Source organism: Pelecanus crispus, chromosome 6, assembly GCF_030463565.1.
Source record: "Pelecanus crispus isolate bPelCri1 chromosome 6, bPelCri1.pri, whole genome shotgun sequence".
Lineage (NCBI taxonomy): Eukaryota > Metazoa > Chordata > Aves > Pelecaniformes > Pelecanidae > Pelecanus > Pelecanus crispus.
In genome coordinates this window covers 54,869,984-54,884,388 of record NC_134648.1, presented here as the reverse complement: position 1 = coordinate 54,884,388, position 14,405 = coordinate 54,869,984, and the positions used below count along the sequence as shown (strand labels likewise).

At 43.1% G+C, this 14,405-nt stretch overlaps 1 protein-coding gene across 1 annotated transcript; it reads right to left on the bottom strand.

Annotated features, from left to right (window-relative positions):
• Positions 1–378: 378 nt before the first annotated feature.
• PSMC1 (proteasome 26S subunit, ATPase 1) lies at positions 379–11,281 on the bottom strand. The gene is made up of 11 exons (XM_075711766.1): positions 11,256–11,281; positions 10,408–10,461; positions 8,202–8,298; positions 7,660–7,784; positions 6,741–6,926; positions 6,420–6,548; positions 5,363–5,459; positions 4,992–5,181; positions 3,441–3,592; positions 1,520–1,674; positions 379–702 (listed from the first exon to the last, which is right to left on the bottom strand). The coding sequence occupies exons 1-11, from the start codon at positions 11,256–11,258 to the stop codon at positions 568–570; spliced, it is 1,323 nt and encodes a 440-aa protein (XP_075567881.1). The 5' UTR covers positions 11,259–11,281; the 3' UTR covers positions 379–567.
• Between the last annotated feature and the right edge of the window lie 3,124 nt (positions 11,282–14,405).

Here is a 14,405-nt window from a genome sequence, read left to right as displayed (position 1 = left end):
TGCTTTCTTGTAAGCATAGGTGCTAGATAGAGATGGGTATTTTTACAGTGTATCTGAGCATTACTTAAGATTGCCTGTTTTTCATTAATTTTTAGGACAGTGAGGTTACTCAGAAGTGACTTTTGTCCTAGTTACTTAGCCCCTAAAAAGAGATATAGAAAAGTAATTACTTTAAGGCAGCAGCAATTATACAGTAGTTGTAAAAGACTGCCATGCCAAACAAGGACTGACAGGTGGGGACCCTGCCCATGTGCCACGCTGTGGTTTGGAGTGCTGAGACAAGCGCTCTTGTGGAGCTAGGACTTTTTCTTGAGAGTAAGTCTAAGTCTGACTAAAGCAAGAGACGGTTCCATGTAACTAGCGGGTCTTTGCCACCAAAACAAACAGTTCAATTCAAATAAATGTTTTATTGGGAAATGAAGTGTTACACTGACTGAAAAACTACAACCCACCAGGATTTAACCTCTTCAAGAATGAAAATTAGCTTGACTATGTGGTTTTACACAGGACTGCCATCCTAGCCACAGAGAGAGGTCCTGATAGTCCCCAAAGAGACAGGGGACTTACTTAAAGATAGAGTCCCTCAGGGGTTCCCTCCTGCTTCTTATAGAGAACGTTCTCTTTAGACTTTTTGAAGTCTTCGTTTGTTACTTTCATTCGCCGTTCCCTCAAAGCCATCAATCCAGCTTCTGTACAAATTGCCTGCAACAGAGAAAGCAAGAATAAGTTACTGTCTCTCTGCAACCCCCTCAAGCTGCACCTCAGAAGACAGCAGCATCGTCGTACTGCTCCAACGGGCTCTGTAGTAGAAGTGAAGAGTGTTAAGAATGTAAATTTTGTTAAGTTTAATACTATTCAGTAGCACTGAAGCATGTAAAACAGTCTGGCTAAAGCTAGATGAGTATGTCCTCCTGTTGTCAGAGTAACACTTCCATGACAGAAAGGCAGCTTCCTAACAAGAGAGTTTCCCTCCTGTGAGGAACAGATGTATCCAGCTCTGTCAAGTGGACTGTGTTAGCACCTCAGTGCAGAAGGACAGAGTAATGCCATGTTTAGTTAAGCTCACTGGTGTAACCAGCAAGGGCTCCAGCTACTTTCGAAAAGCAGACTGTCTGTCTGAAGCATCCTAATCTACAGTTGCATTTTTATCTGCTTGCACCAGTCTCTAAAAATGCTTCTTACCCTGCACTGTCTTAGTAATGTTTAAGATAGCTTGCATGTTTGTGCAAGATTCCACATTCCCCTTCTGATTTCCACTTTGCTACTTTTAAAATTTCATACTCCGATAACACAGGTGTGTGTTCTTATCAACACAAGCTACCTCATAATTAAGATTTTGATAAATTTCCCATTTGTAAAGCTGAGTACGTGGCACTCATAAAAGGCACTTTAAAGCCATCAAACTGTCCCTCAGTGATGTAACCACAGGTAGGTAGAGAACAGTTTCAAAAGACAATGTTTTTGGATGCAGAAGATTCGATTTGTGTTTTGAAGTATAACAATGGTGATGTACACTGACCTTAATATCTGCACCACTGAGATCATCTTTTGCCATAATCAGCTCATCCAAAGTCACATCATCTGCCAGCGTCATCCTGCTTGTGTGAATCTGAAAGATTCGTTTCTTGGTCTTTTCATCAGGTAGAGGGAACTCTATTTTCCTGTCAATACGTCCTGTGCAAAAGAAAAGTTCAGTCTTAGGTTTTTTTGCATGCAGTTCTATTGGAAACTGAGCAGGAAGAACATTTCAAGGTTAGACTGACAGCCACTGTTTCTTCACACCACAATCAATCATGTCTTAGAGTAGAAAATGAGATCAGACTATTTGCAATGAACAGGAAGCTACCAGAGCTGAAAGATGCCATCCTGCTGAAAGTCTCTGTCGGTGCAGGTAAGAGGCAGCTCGCCTGGGAAACATGGAAAACCTTCCTTGAGTCACAAATAAATATAAAAAAAACCCCATGTGTCACAGCACAGAAAACTATTAGTCAAATACTTATGTTCTTGTAATAATTTTTTTATTCTACTCTGAGATTACATTTAGCTCTGAAGTTTAATTTTCTGCCGCACAGAGACACAAAATAAATCACTGTGGCAACTTGAAGAACTCTTCCTCCCTATATAACCAACGGCCTAAAAACCAAACAAAAACGTAACTGAATAAGGAAGGTTCTGCATAAATAGTTCTGCTGCAGGTCCCTACCAGATGTTTATTGCAGTAGGGACTTCGGATGTTCAGGTACTCAATTGTTCCGGCTTTAATGAGCAATCTTTTTAAAGATATTTTCCATCTCCAAATCACTCCCATTTTCCTTTAGTTTTACAGTATCTTCTAAAAAGGGTTGATGGCACCACGTGATATTCCCAACTATTATACACATTGGTACATCAGCCTGCTGAGCTGCTAGAAGTGCCCTGGTTGCTCAAGCAATGGTTATAATTTAAACACCTGGCAGGTGTAGAAGTTTTCTTCCAACAAATTTTAGATCATCTTACCTTGTCCTTTAATACTGGTATAGTATTACCTCCTCTGTACCCTAATGGCACTGTTTCTGATGTGGAGGGGGTAAGGCTAAGATGGTGACAAAAACCAGACTTTTTTTTCCAAACACAAAACACACCTCAGCAACTTCATACTGTGAAGTTGTTTTTGTCTAAACTCCTTGGGTCCATGCAGTCTAGTGACTGTTCAGAGTAGCTGTTTGACAAATCTTAAATTCTCTCTGCTCGCGCTCTCTTACCTCTGTTACTTTAAGAAGGAAGATCTTTACAACCTCTTTAATGCTTAGGCTTTACTTGAGGACACCAACAGGAGGCTTAGCTTGTTCCTTTGATCTCCGTATTGCTTTCTACCTTCTGATTTAACAGACCCCACAGATGTATTATGTTTTGGTGCATTTTTAGTGGCCATTTAAAAATACTACTTGTGCCTGTTCAAGCTCTTGGCTCAACATGTAATACATCTGTCAAAATAAGATATTATTTCTCCCTCACCTGTTCCCCCAAACGACAATAGCATGCCAGGTCAGTAGGAGGCAGACTGGTTTCCTTGCATCAAAATCCAGGCTCTCATTGTTAAGGCTTAAGTTCTCATCTATGAGGCACAAGTGGTACTGCCTGACGCCCCCCAGCTGCTGAAGATGTTAACGAATTACTTAAAATAATTACTTAAAATAGCTGTGCCATCTTAATACAAAGGAAGAATATTCAAATTGTTTACATATATGTGAGAGGAATTAACACATTTCCTCTCTTCTATAGTTTTTTTTCCCATGTGGAAACATGAATGGGTTCTGATTTTAACAGATACACCAATGCAGGTGAGATGGTGAATAAAGACAAACCAGTAAGTTACATTCTTCTTACCCATGTTTGACAAGTTACGACACATCCTTTCACAAGAAAAGTGACTGAAGCATACACAGCAGGTGGTCTCTTACCTGGCCTAATTAAAGCTGGGTCCAGTGTTTCTATTCTGTTTGTAGCCATGATAACTTTAACATCCCCCCGGGAGTCAAAGCCATCCAGTTGGTTCAGCAGCTCCAGCATTGTACGCTGGATCTCTCTCTCACCACCTGAATTTGAGTCATACCTTTCAGAAAACAATACAGTCAGAAAAAGCACTATGCAAATTTAAGAACATACTTCACATAACTGCCACAAACGTATAAACAAAATAGCATGTGGTGTTTTGGATTTTTTTAAACAGCCGTTAACAGATTTTTTTTTTTTTTTCATTTAATGTTCACCCATAGAAAACAAAAAGCAGGTTTTCAGAATCATATTGTGACATCTAGGTAAGTAAACACTGAACTATTCTTGTAGCTGCAGAAAGTAACAGCAATCATGTGAAAGAAGTGGGTCCTTTTTCCATGTTTGTTATGTATTTGTAAATCTCTTTTTTCCCCTAACAAAATTAACAAATTAACATAAAAAAAGAAAAAAAACCCTAATTCTTAAAAGCACGTGCAGCCGCTTCATAGCAAATACAGCTTGTCACTCATTTTTCCATTTCAGAGTTTTTCCTTATGCACGCAGTTACAGCTGTATGCCCTTTAGCCTTACTAACGTGGATCCTGGTTTAACTCTGCTCTTCCTGAAACGCAGGTACCAGCGGCTGTGTTTCTCTGCTTTGTAGGTTAGCTATTCCATTTTGCTAATATCAGACTACATAATCTACATCCAAAACAGCTCACCCATGTTTAGGAACAGTTTGAAGCAATGTAACATTTATGAAGAATTCTGCGCATTATGCACTTCACCATCAGTCCAATCCTTTCTATATATGCTGAAAGGTATGGGGCAGAAGCTGCCTTATACTGGAGCTTCAGGCTAGTAGCGGTGTAGTAATATGGATGAGCACCTTTTTATCTATTTAAAAGACATTTGACTATTTTAGAGACTATTTGTACTGGACAGTTCCAAGCACCCTACGGAATTTTCAAAGTAATACAAGTCGGATACAGGCTGAACAATAGTTTTGTGTGGCACAAGCGATGCTTCTCCATGACATCACACTCTGTAACTTACCATATAATATTCTAAGAGCATAAGTATTTAGCTACCTATCTGGAGAGGCAAACAATAAATGGATATATTCTGTATTAAGTACACTGCTTTACTGTCAAATCGCTAAAGCCGATTACTGTAGATTTGGATTTACACTTAAAGGATACCATATGAACTTATGCGTAGTGTCTCTTTCTGTTTAAGACACTATCATAGAGATGCTACCAGGTAGCAAGAGAACAGAGGTTAAGTCTCTGGTCATATCTATTTAATACAAAAAGCTGGTGATATACTTTAGTTTCAGATAAGTTATTTGAAGTTTTACTTGTTAAAAATCCTTACATCAAAAAAAGTATTATGAAAATGGTAGCAGCAGAGCTGAGAAACTGAGTATCAATACGGTTGCAAAAGGAGCGTTTCTAGTAAATCTTTTATTGTCCCTGGCAATGCCTGCACGCGAAGTGGGAGCTAGAATGCTGTACCTCTTTGTACCAATGGCATCAATTTCATCAATGAAGACAATTGATGGAGCATGCTCTTCAGCCACACGGAACAGTTCGCGCACGAGCTTTGGACCGTCACCCAAGTACTTCTGTATAAGTTCTGAACCAACCACTCTCAGGAAGGTTGCTGAAGTTTGGTTTGCCACTGCTTTGGCTAGTAAAGTTTTACCTATTTTTGGTGGAAAGAAATGCTGTAATTAGTTTGCAGGGGGCAGGGTGGGGCGTATGAGTGCTTTAACAAAACAGTCATATGAAATTTGTGACAGACTTGGCAATGCTTTAACACTAAGCAAGCACAATTTATTTTACTTGTGTTAGCTCAGCACAGTTGTTACTGTACTGTGAGATACCTGTGCCAGGTGGGCCATACAGAATGACTCCTTTGGGTGGCTTTATACCCATCTCCTCATAATATTCAGGATGGGTGAGAGGAAGCTCCACAGACTCCTGCAGCACAAGAAAAACAAACCTGAGTTTTTATAAGGAGTGAGAGCTCTCCACAGAACTTCTGTGGAGATCTTGAGAACAGCATTAATAAAAGCAACGAAAGCAAAAACAACTTAACTAATTTCAAGACAGACCTTGAAAACTATGCGTCTCTGCTGCCTCTAATCCTAAGGCAGACAGCTGCTCTATCTGAACAGGTCTTCCTATTGTTTCCACTTGACATATGGAAGAGAAGCAGTGAGCGTTCCCCATCCTCCAACCTAAATGCATCATTCTGAGTTTATAACCTGGGAGTTCCTGACTCCCAAACACTCATGGAGGACCTTGGGGTGGGGGACTCTTTATGAATGGAAGCCTTCAACCATGAGTTATCAGATACTACAGATCAATATTTTAAGAGCATTTGTGATTTTGGACACCTACCCAAAGCAAGTAAGTTGAGTTCTACCAGGGTTCAGACAGAGCTTTGCTGGTAGGAAAAAACCCCAAAGAACAAACAAAAAACAAACACAAAACCCCCCAACCAAACAACAAACAAATGCAAAACCAAAACAAGCCAAAAAAACCCCACCCACCAAAATCCTTAGATTGCACGGCATCAGACACTCAAACCAATCTCCGTACTTTTTACAATTTAACTCTCATCCTGCAACAATCAATGACTTCACATGTTGCAAAATAAGAAGTTATTGCACCGATTTTATGAGCTCAAGGCTCTACAGATTCCATAGCAACTGTGAAAGGCTTCTCTGTGTACCGTTTGTGAATGGGTACGCTACCCACTTAAAGAGATTCAGGTCCATGAGTCTGCCTAGCAAAATCAAATAAAGAAACGCACTAGCAAGATACAAAAGAACACTACCCGCCCAGCAGCTGGTCCTGCTGTTAGGCTTTCAAGCTCCCAGCACAACAGCTACGTTGCCAGCTTACTTAACAGTGTAAATTAGTACAACCGAATACCTTGATTTCTTGAATCTGGTTGTCAAGGCCACCGATGTCAGCATACGTTTCTTGAGGAGCTTTCTCCACTTTCATCACAGTAACTAAAGGGTCTGTGTCATCCATCAGGACTCCTATCACAGCATGAACCTAATTCAAGCATTAAGAGTTGTCAAAGAAAGCAAGCAGCATTATTAATACAAGCTCAAGCCTAAACCCAATGCCCATCCATTTAGGTGCGTGAAATAAACAGCATTAGCTCTCAGACCCTACGATCCTCAGAAAAAAAGGCCAGTTAAAAACAGTACAAGAACTTGTGCTTCATTTATAAAGGCAACTCACCTTATGATTTAGCAAAACAGAGCAGCCTGGCTCTAGCAGATCCTTGTCCACAAAAGACAGAATACTGACGTAGTGTTCTGATCCTACCGATGTGGACACGATAGCATGGTTGTCATCAATGATCTCCTCCAATGTACCCACGGACATTGGTGTTCCCCTCAGATCATCCACCTTGGATCTTTCTTCCTGTTGTCAAGAAGAATCCAAGAAACAACTCAAGAATACAGCCAAAAACATTCTTGTACAACACTGGCTCAACAGTTCACACCGAACGTAACCGAACCAGTCTTTGCTATTGTTGTTTCACTGCCCCAAAAGGCATAAAAGCATACGCCAGTAACAAAATCCGCTATTATTTTAGTCCTATCCTATGGACGCTACTTATATGGATGTGCATAGCTAGAATATTCTTTCTTTCTCTGTTGATGGATATCTGGGAGCTGCACTTTGACAGACCACTAAGAAATAAAAAAGCACTGTGGCCTCATCTGTAGTAACCCATGCTTGGACTAAAATTTTTACTAAGATTTAAATAAATAAAGTATTAAAATATGTTATTATTTTATTAAATTATTAAAATGGATATTTTAATTTATTAAATTCAATAAATTTTAAAATTAAAAACAAATAAAACTTTATTTTTTAAAATAAAAACAAATTAATTTAATTTTTATTTTTAAATTGAATTATTAAAATTATTATATTAAAAATAATCAACATATTAAAAATATTAAACCACTAGGAAAAAAAAACGTTTTCTGGACAGTAATTGAGATTTAATGAAAAATTGTGATATACATAATACATTTGTATTGACTTACACATTCATGGCACTTTATTTCCATTGCTTTTGTACAAAGTAGGTTACATTCAGAGCACTTACTGTAATATTGGAAGTAACAGTTTACTCAAACCTCACCTCTTGTTTTTCTTCCAAAGGTTTCATCTGTTCTTGATTTCTGATAAATTCTTCCTCCATTAAGAGGTAGTCTTTAATTCTCTCCAATTTCAACAATTTGAGTCTGCACTGTGTGTGAGGAGTCACTGTAATCAAAGCAGAATCACAATCTTTTAGACCAAGTTTGACACGATACCAACTATTCACTAATTCAATATCAGAAATTCTGCTTCATTTTCTGACAATAACTTCTATACGAGCAGCAGTCACTATTTCACCTGTCCCACTGTAATTCTAGGTAAAAAACTTTTTTAAAGATAGTGTTTCCCCTGCATTTCTCCACATTTCAATTTCTTTCTCTCTTACCTCGAAATTCATGGGCTGCATCTTGTATAACAACAACCTTATTTTGTATTTTTACATTAATTAGAAATAAAATTACATTTGGCCTTCTGTTTAATCACTTGCAACCTACATACAGCCAGGTCTAGGGGAGAGGATGGCTCTGCACTTCTCGAAGAGCGGACAGTCCACAGGACTGCCGAGGCAGGCAGAATGCTTACCCAGGGGGAGTTTGCTGGCAGCATCTGGTCCTTTTGTTTTCTTCTTCTTCTTCCCCACTCTGGTTGGAACTGGAGGTTCATATTTCTTCTTCTTATCCTTATTCATAAAAAGAATTCCATAAAAAAAAAAAATCAGGATATTAACAATGAAAAAATACACACAGATGTTAGGCGCACAGACTGAGAGAAAGCACAACTTAAGCTGAATGGCTACGTAACAAAATTGTCTCCTTTATGATACACAGCAAGAAGCCCAAAAGGAATATTATTCTTGTTCTTTTAAGAAAGTTAAAAAAATTCTTCTGCTGTTCATTTTATATCCCTTTTTTTAATTTAGATTTCTGCCAATTTTCAGTGAATATAGAACACAGAAGGCTGAAGCCCAAAGTAAGTGGCAGCTCATGACTTGGACAGGCATACTCTTCGCTGGGTAAAAAACTGGCTGGGTGGCCGAGCCCAGAGAGTTGTGCTGAATGGAGTTAAGTCCAGTTGGCGGCGGGTCACGAGCGGTGTTCCCCAGGGCTCTGTTTTGGGGCCAGTCGTCTTTAATATCTTTATCAACAATCTGGGTGAGGGGATTGAGTGCACCCTCAGTAAGTTTGCAGATGACACCAAACTGGGTGGGAGTGTTGATCTGCTGGAGGGTAGGATGGCCCTGCAGAGGGACCTGGACAGGCTGGACCGATGGGCCGAGGCCAGCTGTATGAGGTTTAACAAGACCAAGTGCCAGGTCCTGCACTTGGGTCACAACAACCCCATGCAACGCTACAGGCTTGGGGAAGAGTGGCTGGAAAGCTGCCTGGTGGAAAAGGACCTGGGGGTGTGGGTAGACAGCCAGCTGAACATGAGCCAGCAGTGTGCCCAGGTGGCCAAGAAGGCCAACAGCATCCTGGCTTCTATCAGGAATAGTGTGGCCAGCAGAAGCAGGGAGGTGACTGTCCCCCTGTTACTTGGCACTGGTGAGGCCACACCTCAAATACTGTGTCCAGTTTTGGGCCCCTCACTACAAGAAAGACATTGAGGTACCGTAGCATGTCCAGAGAAGGGCAACAAAGCTGGTGCAGGGTCTGGAGCACAGGCCTTATGAGGAGCGGCTGAGGGAACTGGGGTTGTTTAGCCTGGAGAAGAGGAGGCTGAGGGGACACCTTATTGCTCTCTACAACTACCTGAAAGGAGGTTGTAGTGAGGTGGGTGTTGGTCTCTTCTCCCAAGTAACAAGTGATAGGACGAGAGGAAATGGGCTCAAGCTCTGCCTGGGGAGGTTTAGATTGGATATTAGGAAAAATTTCTTCACGGAAAGAGTAGTCAAGCATTGGAACAGGCTGCCCAGAGAGGTGGTGGAGTCACCATCCCTGGAAGTGTTCAAAAAAACGGGCAGATCTGGCACTTTGGGACATGGTTTAGTAGGCATGGTGGTGTTGGGCTGATGGTTGGAATGATGATCTTAGAGGTCCTTTCCAGTCGTAATTAAGATTCCTAGTTTTTACTTTCATTATAAATAATCTAGCCACCAAGCCAGGAAACATGAAATTCCTACGCTACCCTTAACTGGTTTAGTGGTGGACTTGGTAATGTTAGGTTAATGGTTGGACTGCATGATCTTAAAGGTCTTTTCCAACCTAAATGATTCTATGATTCTATGAAGTCACAAACAAAACTCATATGTGAAAGGATGAGGAAAGTACTGAATCTGAACGTTTCTGTTGTGTCTTCATCAATAGGTAACATGCATTCAGCTTCCCAGCTTGGACATAGCTTGCCATGTACATTATACTTCCATCTCCAAAGGAAACTGGAAAGGCCTCTAAGGGTCCACGACATGAAGTACAGACCTCATGCAGATGACAGCATGATGTCATTTTCAAACCAAAACCAGTTACTTAAGTGACAGCTTGAAGGCAACTAGTCTTTCCTAACCCAGACATATTTATAGCTTTATTCTTTTTAAAAATAAATTACTACTGCCAACTAATTTCAGCTTTCCTTGACAGTTAAGCCCTCTTCTCTATTTTTGAATGGCAACCTTTTTTCTCCAATGTGCACCCAGATGAGATTAAGACATTTCATCAAAACTAGCAAGAGTGTAACTTCATGCAGTTGAGTACAAGAACGAAAAAAAATTGTAAAATAAAGTGTATTGCAGCCAGTCTCTGTGGTAGCACACCTACAGTTCATCCTATAAGAAAAAGCATTTGGTTTTAGTTACCTTGTCATCCTTCTTGCCACCACCAGGACCATGTCCACCACTCTGACTTTGACCCTAAGGAAAAGGAAAAAAACCAAAACCAAAACAACAGCCAAATGTAAGTACACTACTATGAATCTTGAAAACTGACAGTTCCACGTAAACGAATGCCAAAATTAGATTTCTCCTATCTAAACAAAGTACTGATATATTCCAATTACTTGTCAAAAGCCAGCCAATAAAGAGAAGCATGCACTTATGGGGCAAGGAAGGACGTGTTTATTGGTGTTTTTGACTCATACGGCATTGCGTTCTCTGGCTACATGGCAGTTTTTGCTCATTCCTCACCAGTGTAAATTAACGAGCACCACTAAGTAACGTGTACCACGAAAAGTTCTCCTCTGCTCTCCTACCAGCTCGTTTACCTGCCCCTCCTCCCGCCAGGAGAGCAGACCAGCACCGCTGGGCCTCTGCGGGCGATGCCCAGACCCACGGGCCGATGCCCAAGCTCCCGGCCGGCGGGGCCCTGCAGACCCGCGGCTACACAACCACTCTCCTCCTCCCCCAGCAGCGAGGCGAGCCTCCCGCGGCGGCGAGCCCCGGCTCACAACCCCGCCCGGCCTCAGCCCGACCGGCCGCGCTGCCCCCGCTGCTGCCCCGCCGGAGGCGGCCTAGAGGCCCAGCGCCGCCGCTGACTCCGCAAGACCCCGGGCGATGGCGGCGAGACGCCCGAGTAGGCCAGGCCCGGCTCGGCCCGGCTCGGCCCGGCCCCCCCTCGCTCCGCTCCGCGTCGCCGGCCACGGCCACCGCCACCGGCACAGCCCCCTCCGCCGCACGGCGGGGCCCGGCAGCGCGGGCCGCTGTCTCACCATCCTGCCTCCGCGCCGCACCGGAAACCCCGCCCCAGCGGTGCCCGGCGAGGGACGCGGCGGCGGCGTCACTACGGAGCGCGGCAAGGGCCAGCCGCGGCAGGCGGCCTGCGCGGGGCGGAGGCGCCCGCCTCAGCCGCGAGAGGCAGCGCGCCACGCGGCGGCGGTTGGCGGTTGGCGGTGGCCGGGCCCTCAGCCGGGACGGCCGCCGCCCGCCCCCCGCCCCTCCGCTGCGGGCCCCTCGCTGCCCCCGCCGCTGCCGGCAGGCCCGGGCCGCCCGCCCCGAGCCGAGGGCCCCGCCCGGGCGGCGCAGGGCACCTTGAGGCGGGCGCTCGGGGTGTCGCGCCGGCGCCGAGCGGCAGAGGGCCCCGTGCCGCCGCAGCCGCCCGCCTCGGCCCCGCAGGTGCGCGTCGGCCGCGGGGGTTTGGGGTGTTCGCCCTCAAACGGCCGTAATTCATCAGGCCTCGGCCTGCTGGGCGGTTGGTTCCTGTGTAACGCTGCAAGTGAAGGCCGTCTGGCTTGCTGTTACTGCTGCCTGCGGGCGGTTCCAAGCGTATCTAAATTAGTCCTCTGGAGTGCGACGAACCGTTTCCTGGAGGAAAAAGCGAGTGGCAGACACTTTGTGGTCACAGTTCAACAACCACTTAAGTTGCAGTAGCTTTTGAGTACCATTTCAGATTAGTAACACTTTTTGCTTTTCATAACAGAAGAAACGGGTTGTAATGGCAAAGTGGAGAAGACGTTTTCAACAGTCTGCTAACTGCCTTTTCCTTCAAAAGTGTGAAACTGCCTTCTCTGCCATAGAAACCTAAAAGAGAGTTCTTTCCCCATGAGATACTTTCTCAGGTATTCCTACAGTTCCGTTCACATCAAAACAAGAACCTCATGATACGTATTAAAGCTCATAATAACCAGCTGCTGCAATGTTAATATCCATAAAAATGATGTTAAAATTTCTGAATAAGCTGGGAAAGTATGCCTTAATTTGGGTAGTTCAAGTTACCTCCCTTAAGCACTACTACTTAACCACTGACAGATGGGTCTTCCTGGAAAGACCAAAATGCTCTGGTTGCATTGTGCCACAAGTGGAAATGTTGACGAGCTTGCAGCTCTTGCCTGCTTTGTATGCCTGCTTGGGGAGTGGTCCTGCTGTCAGGCGTTGTGGGAGGTTCTTTAAAATACGCTGTCCCGAGGTATTCATCAATCACAACTTAGCCTGGCACATACTGCAAACTCTGCTTTTCATGTGTGGCCTGGTACTGTGGAAGAAGGTACGTGAGCACTGTAGAGGGCGGCAGCTTTAAAGCTGAGGAGAGTAGCCTGAAGTATGGAAAGGAACAAAACCAGAGCTAATGTTTTACAGCGTTGATGGAAGGGTGAGACCATGCCTGGACCAGTATACTGAGTACTGCTTGCAGCAAATATTTTCAGAGTGCTACTGGTGCTGGTTATTCTCCACCTGTAGTGCGAGCTGCCATGTGTTTTGACTGTTCCAACAATATAAACAGACATTCATTGTGTGTATAAAATGCCAGTAGCACTTCTTCCAAAGGTTTGTTTTCCTGTAACATTTTTCCATCTGTGTTTTCAAAATAAATGAAGTCATCCAACCTTGCTTTAAAGTTACTTGCAGAGGGAGTAACCAGAAAAGCTTCTCAGTAATGAACAAATGGAAAGACAAATCAAAGAAAGGGAGGGGTTTTTCTGTATGTCTAGAAATGAAATCTAAGCTTCAGGAGTTTTAACTGCCAAGAAAGAAGAGACACTGTTACCTTTCTGTTAGGAATTCTTGCTGTGAGCTGACCTGTGTGGGAGTGTAGAAGTAGAGCAGGAAGAGTGACAAATACTCTTTGTGACCTGTATTTAAAGTTATGTTTTTCTTTTCCTAGACCTGATGCTTCCTTCCATCTCTTGCATCAGCTAGTCAATATAAAACCATAATTTTGTTGTGTGTAAGAATTGCTTTTCTTAAAGGTAGCACTGTAAGAACACTGGTAAAGTTTTCAGGAAATCCCTCCCTCCAGCTAAACATAACATACCTACGATGAACTCTACCAATCCGTAATATTCCTGGGGAAATGCAGGAGAAACTTTCAGCGTCTGCTTTTGACATTCCCAAAGGTAAAGCACAGGTTGAACACAAGCACATGCTCAGTCCAGACCCAAATGCCTGGTTTGGGTCAAGTCTGTTTTACACTGTGTCCTTGCACCAGAGGCCCCGTCCTCGTTTGGGGCCCGCCACGACCCAAAGTCCCTGCTCTGCGGGAGCCCTGGCTGTGTCACTAACAACCTTAGGGGATCGTCGGATACTTTCTCTTCTTTGGGCTGAAAACTGTGACAAGATACGGCAGGGTTGCGTGGGCAGTTGGTATGGAAGGGCAGGGTCTTTTGTGAGCATCACTGTCAGCAGAAGGGTATTAATCAAGATGAGTGTATAGTCTAAAAATACTTACATTCTGCTTTCACCCTGTTAACCAGCATATAGATATATATTTACATCCGTCACTGTTTCCAGTGTAAAGATCAGAGCATTCATGAAAAGGGCCTTCACTTTAGAGCAGTCAGTAGGATGTGGAGTATGTTTTGCTCTTTGCTTTGATGTTGTTTTTTCTGTCACACTTTCTCTAGAATTCATGTCTGAGTAGGGAACTTTATTAAATATTAATGTAACAGCCTGGGCTGTGTAGAAAGGTGTGAGCTTTTGATCATCTACTTTGGTTTGGTTCCGTTTGTTTACAAGGGTTACTGTTTTGCACTGTGGATTTAATCTGACTTTTCAATTATTTTTATTCTTTTATGAATTAGCTGTGGTTTTGTTATGGTATCAGCTGTTCTGTAACTTTTAAGGACACTTGGAATAAAATGAAATGAAAACAGATGTTCTTTGCTTTAATAACATTCACTTTGTGGAGTTCACTGTCTTACAGGATTGCATCTGTAACCTTACAGTGTACAGATGCTACAACATCCTCTCCCTCTAATATATGCAATTCTCTCTTCAACCTCACTTTACATTCAGACATATCCATATTTATTTAGAATTATACCTGTAATTGGTGGTGCTGGTTATGATTCAGATTTATTGTCACATTTTTCTTATAAAACCCTGATTTTAGTGTCTTGTAGCTTTGAAGTCATTCCAAGTGGGAG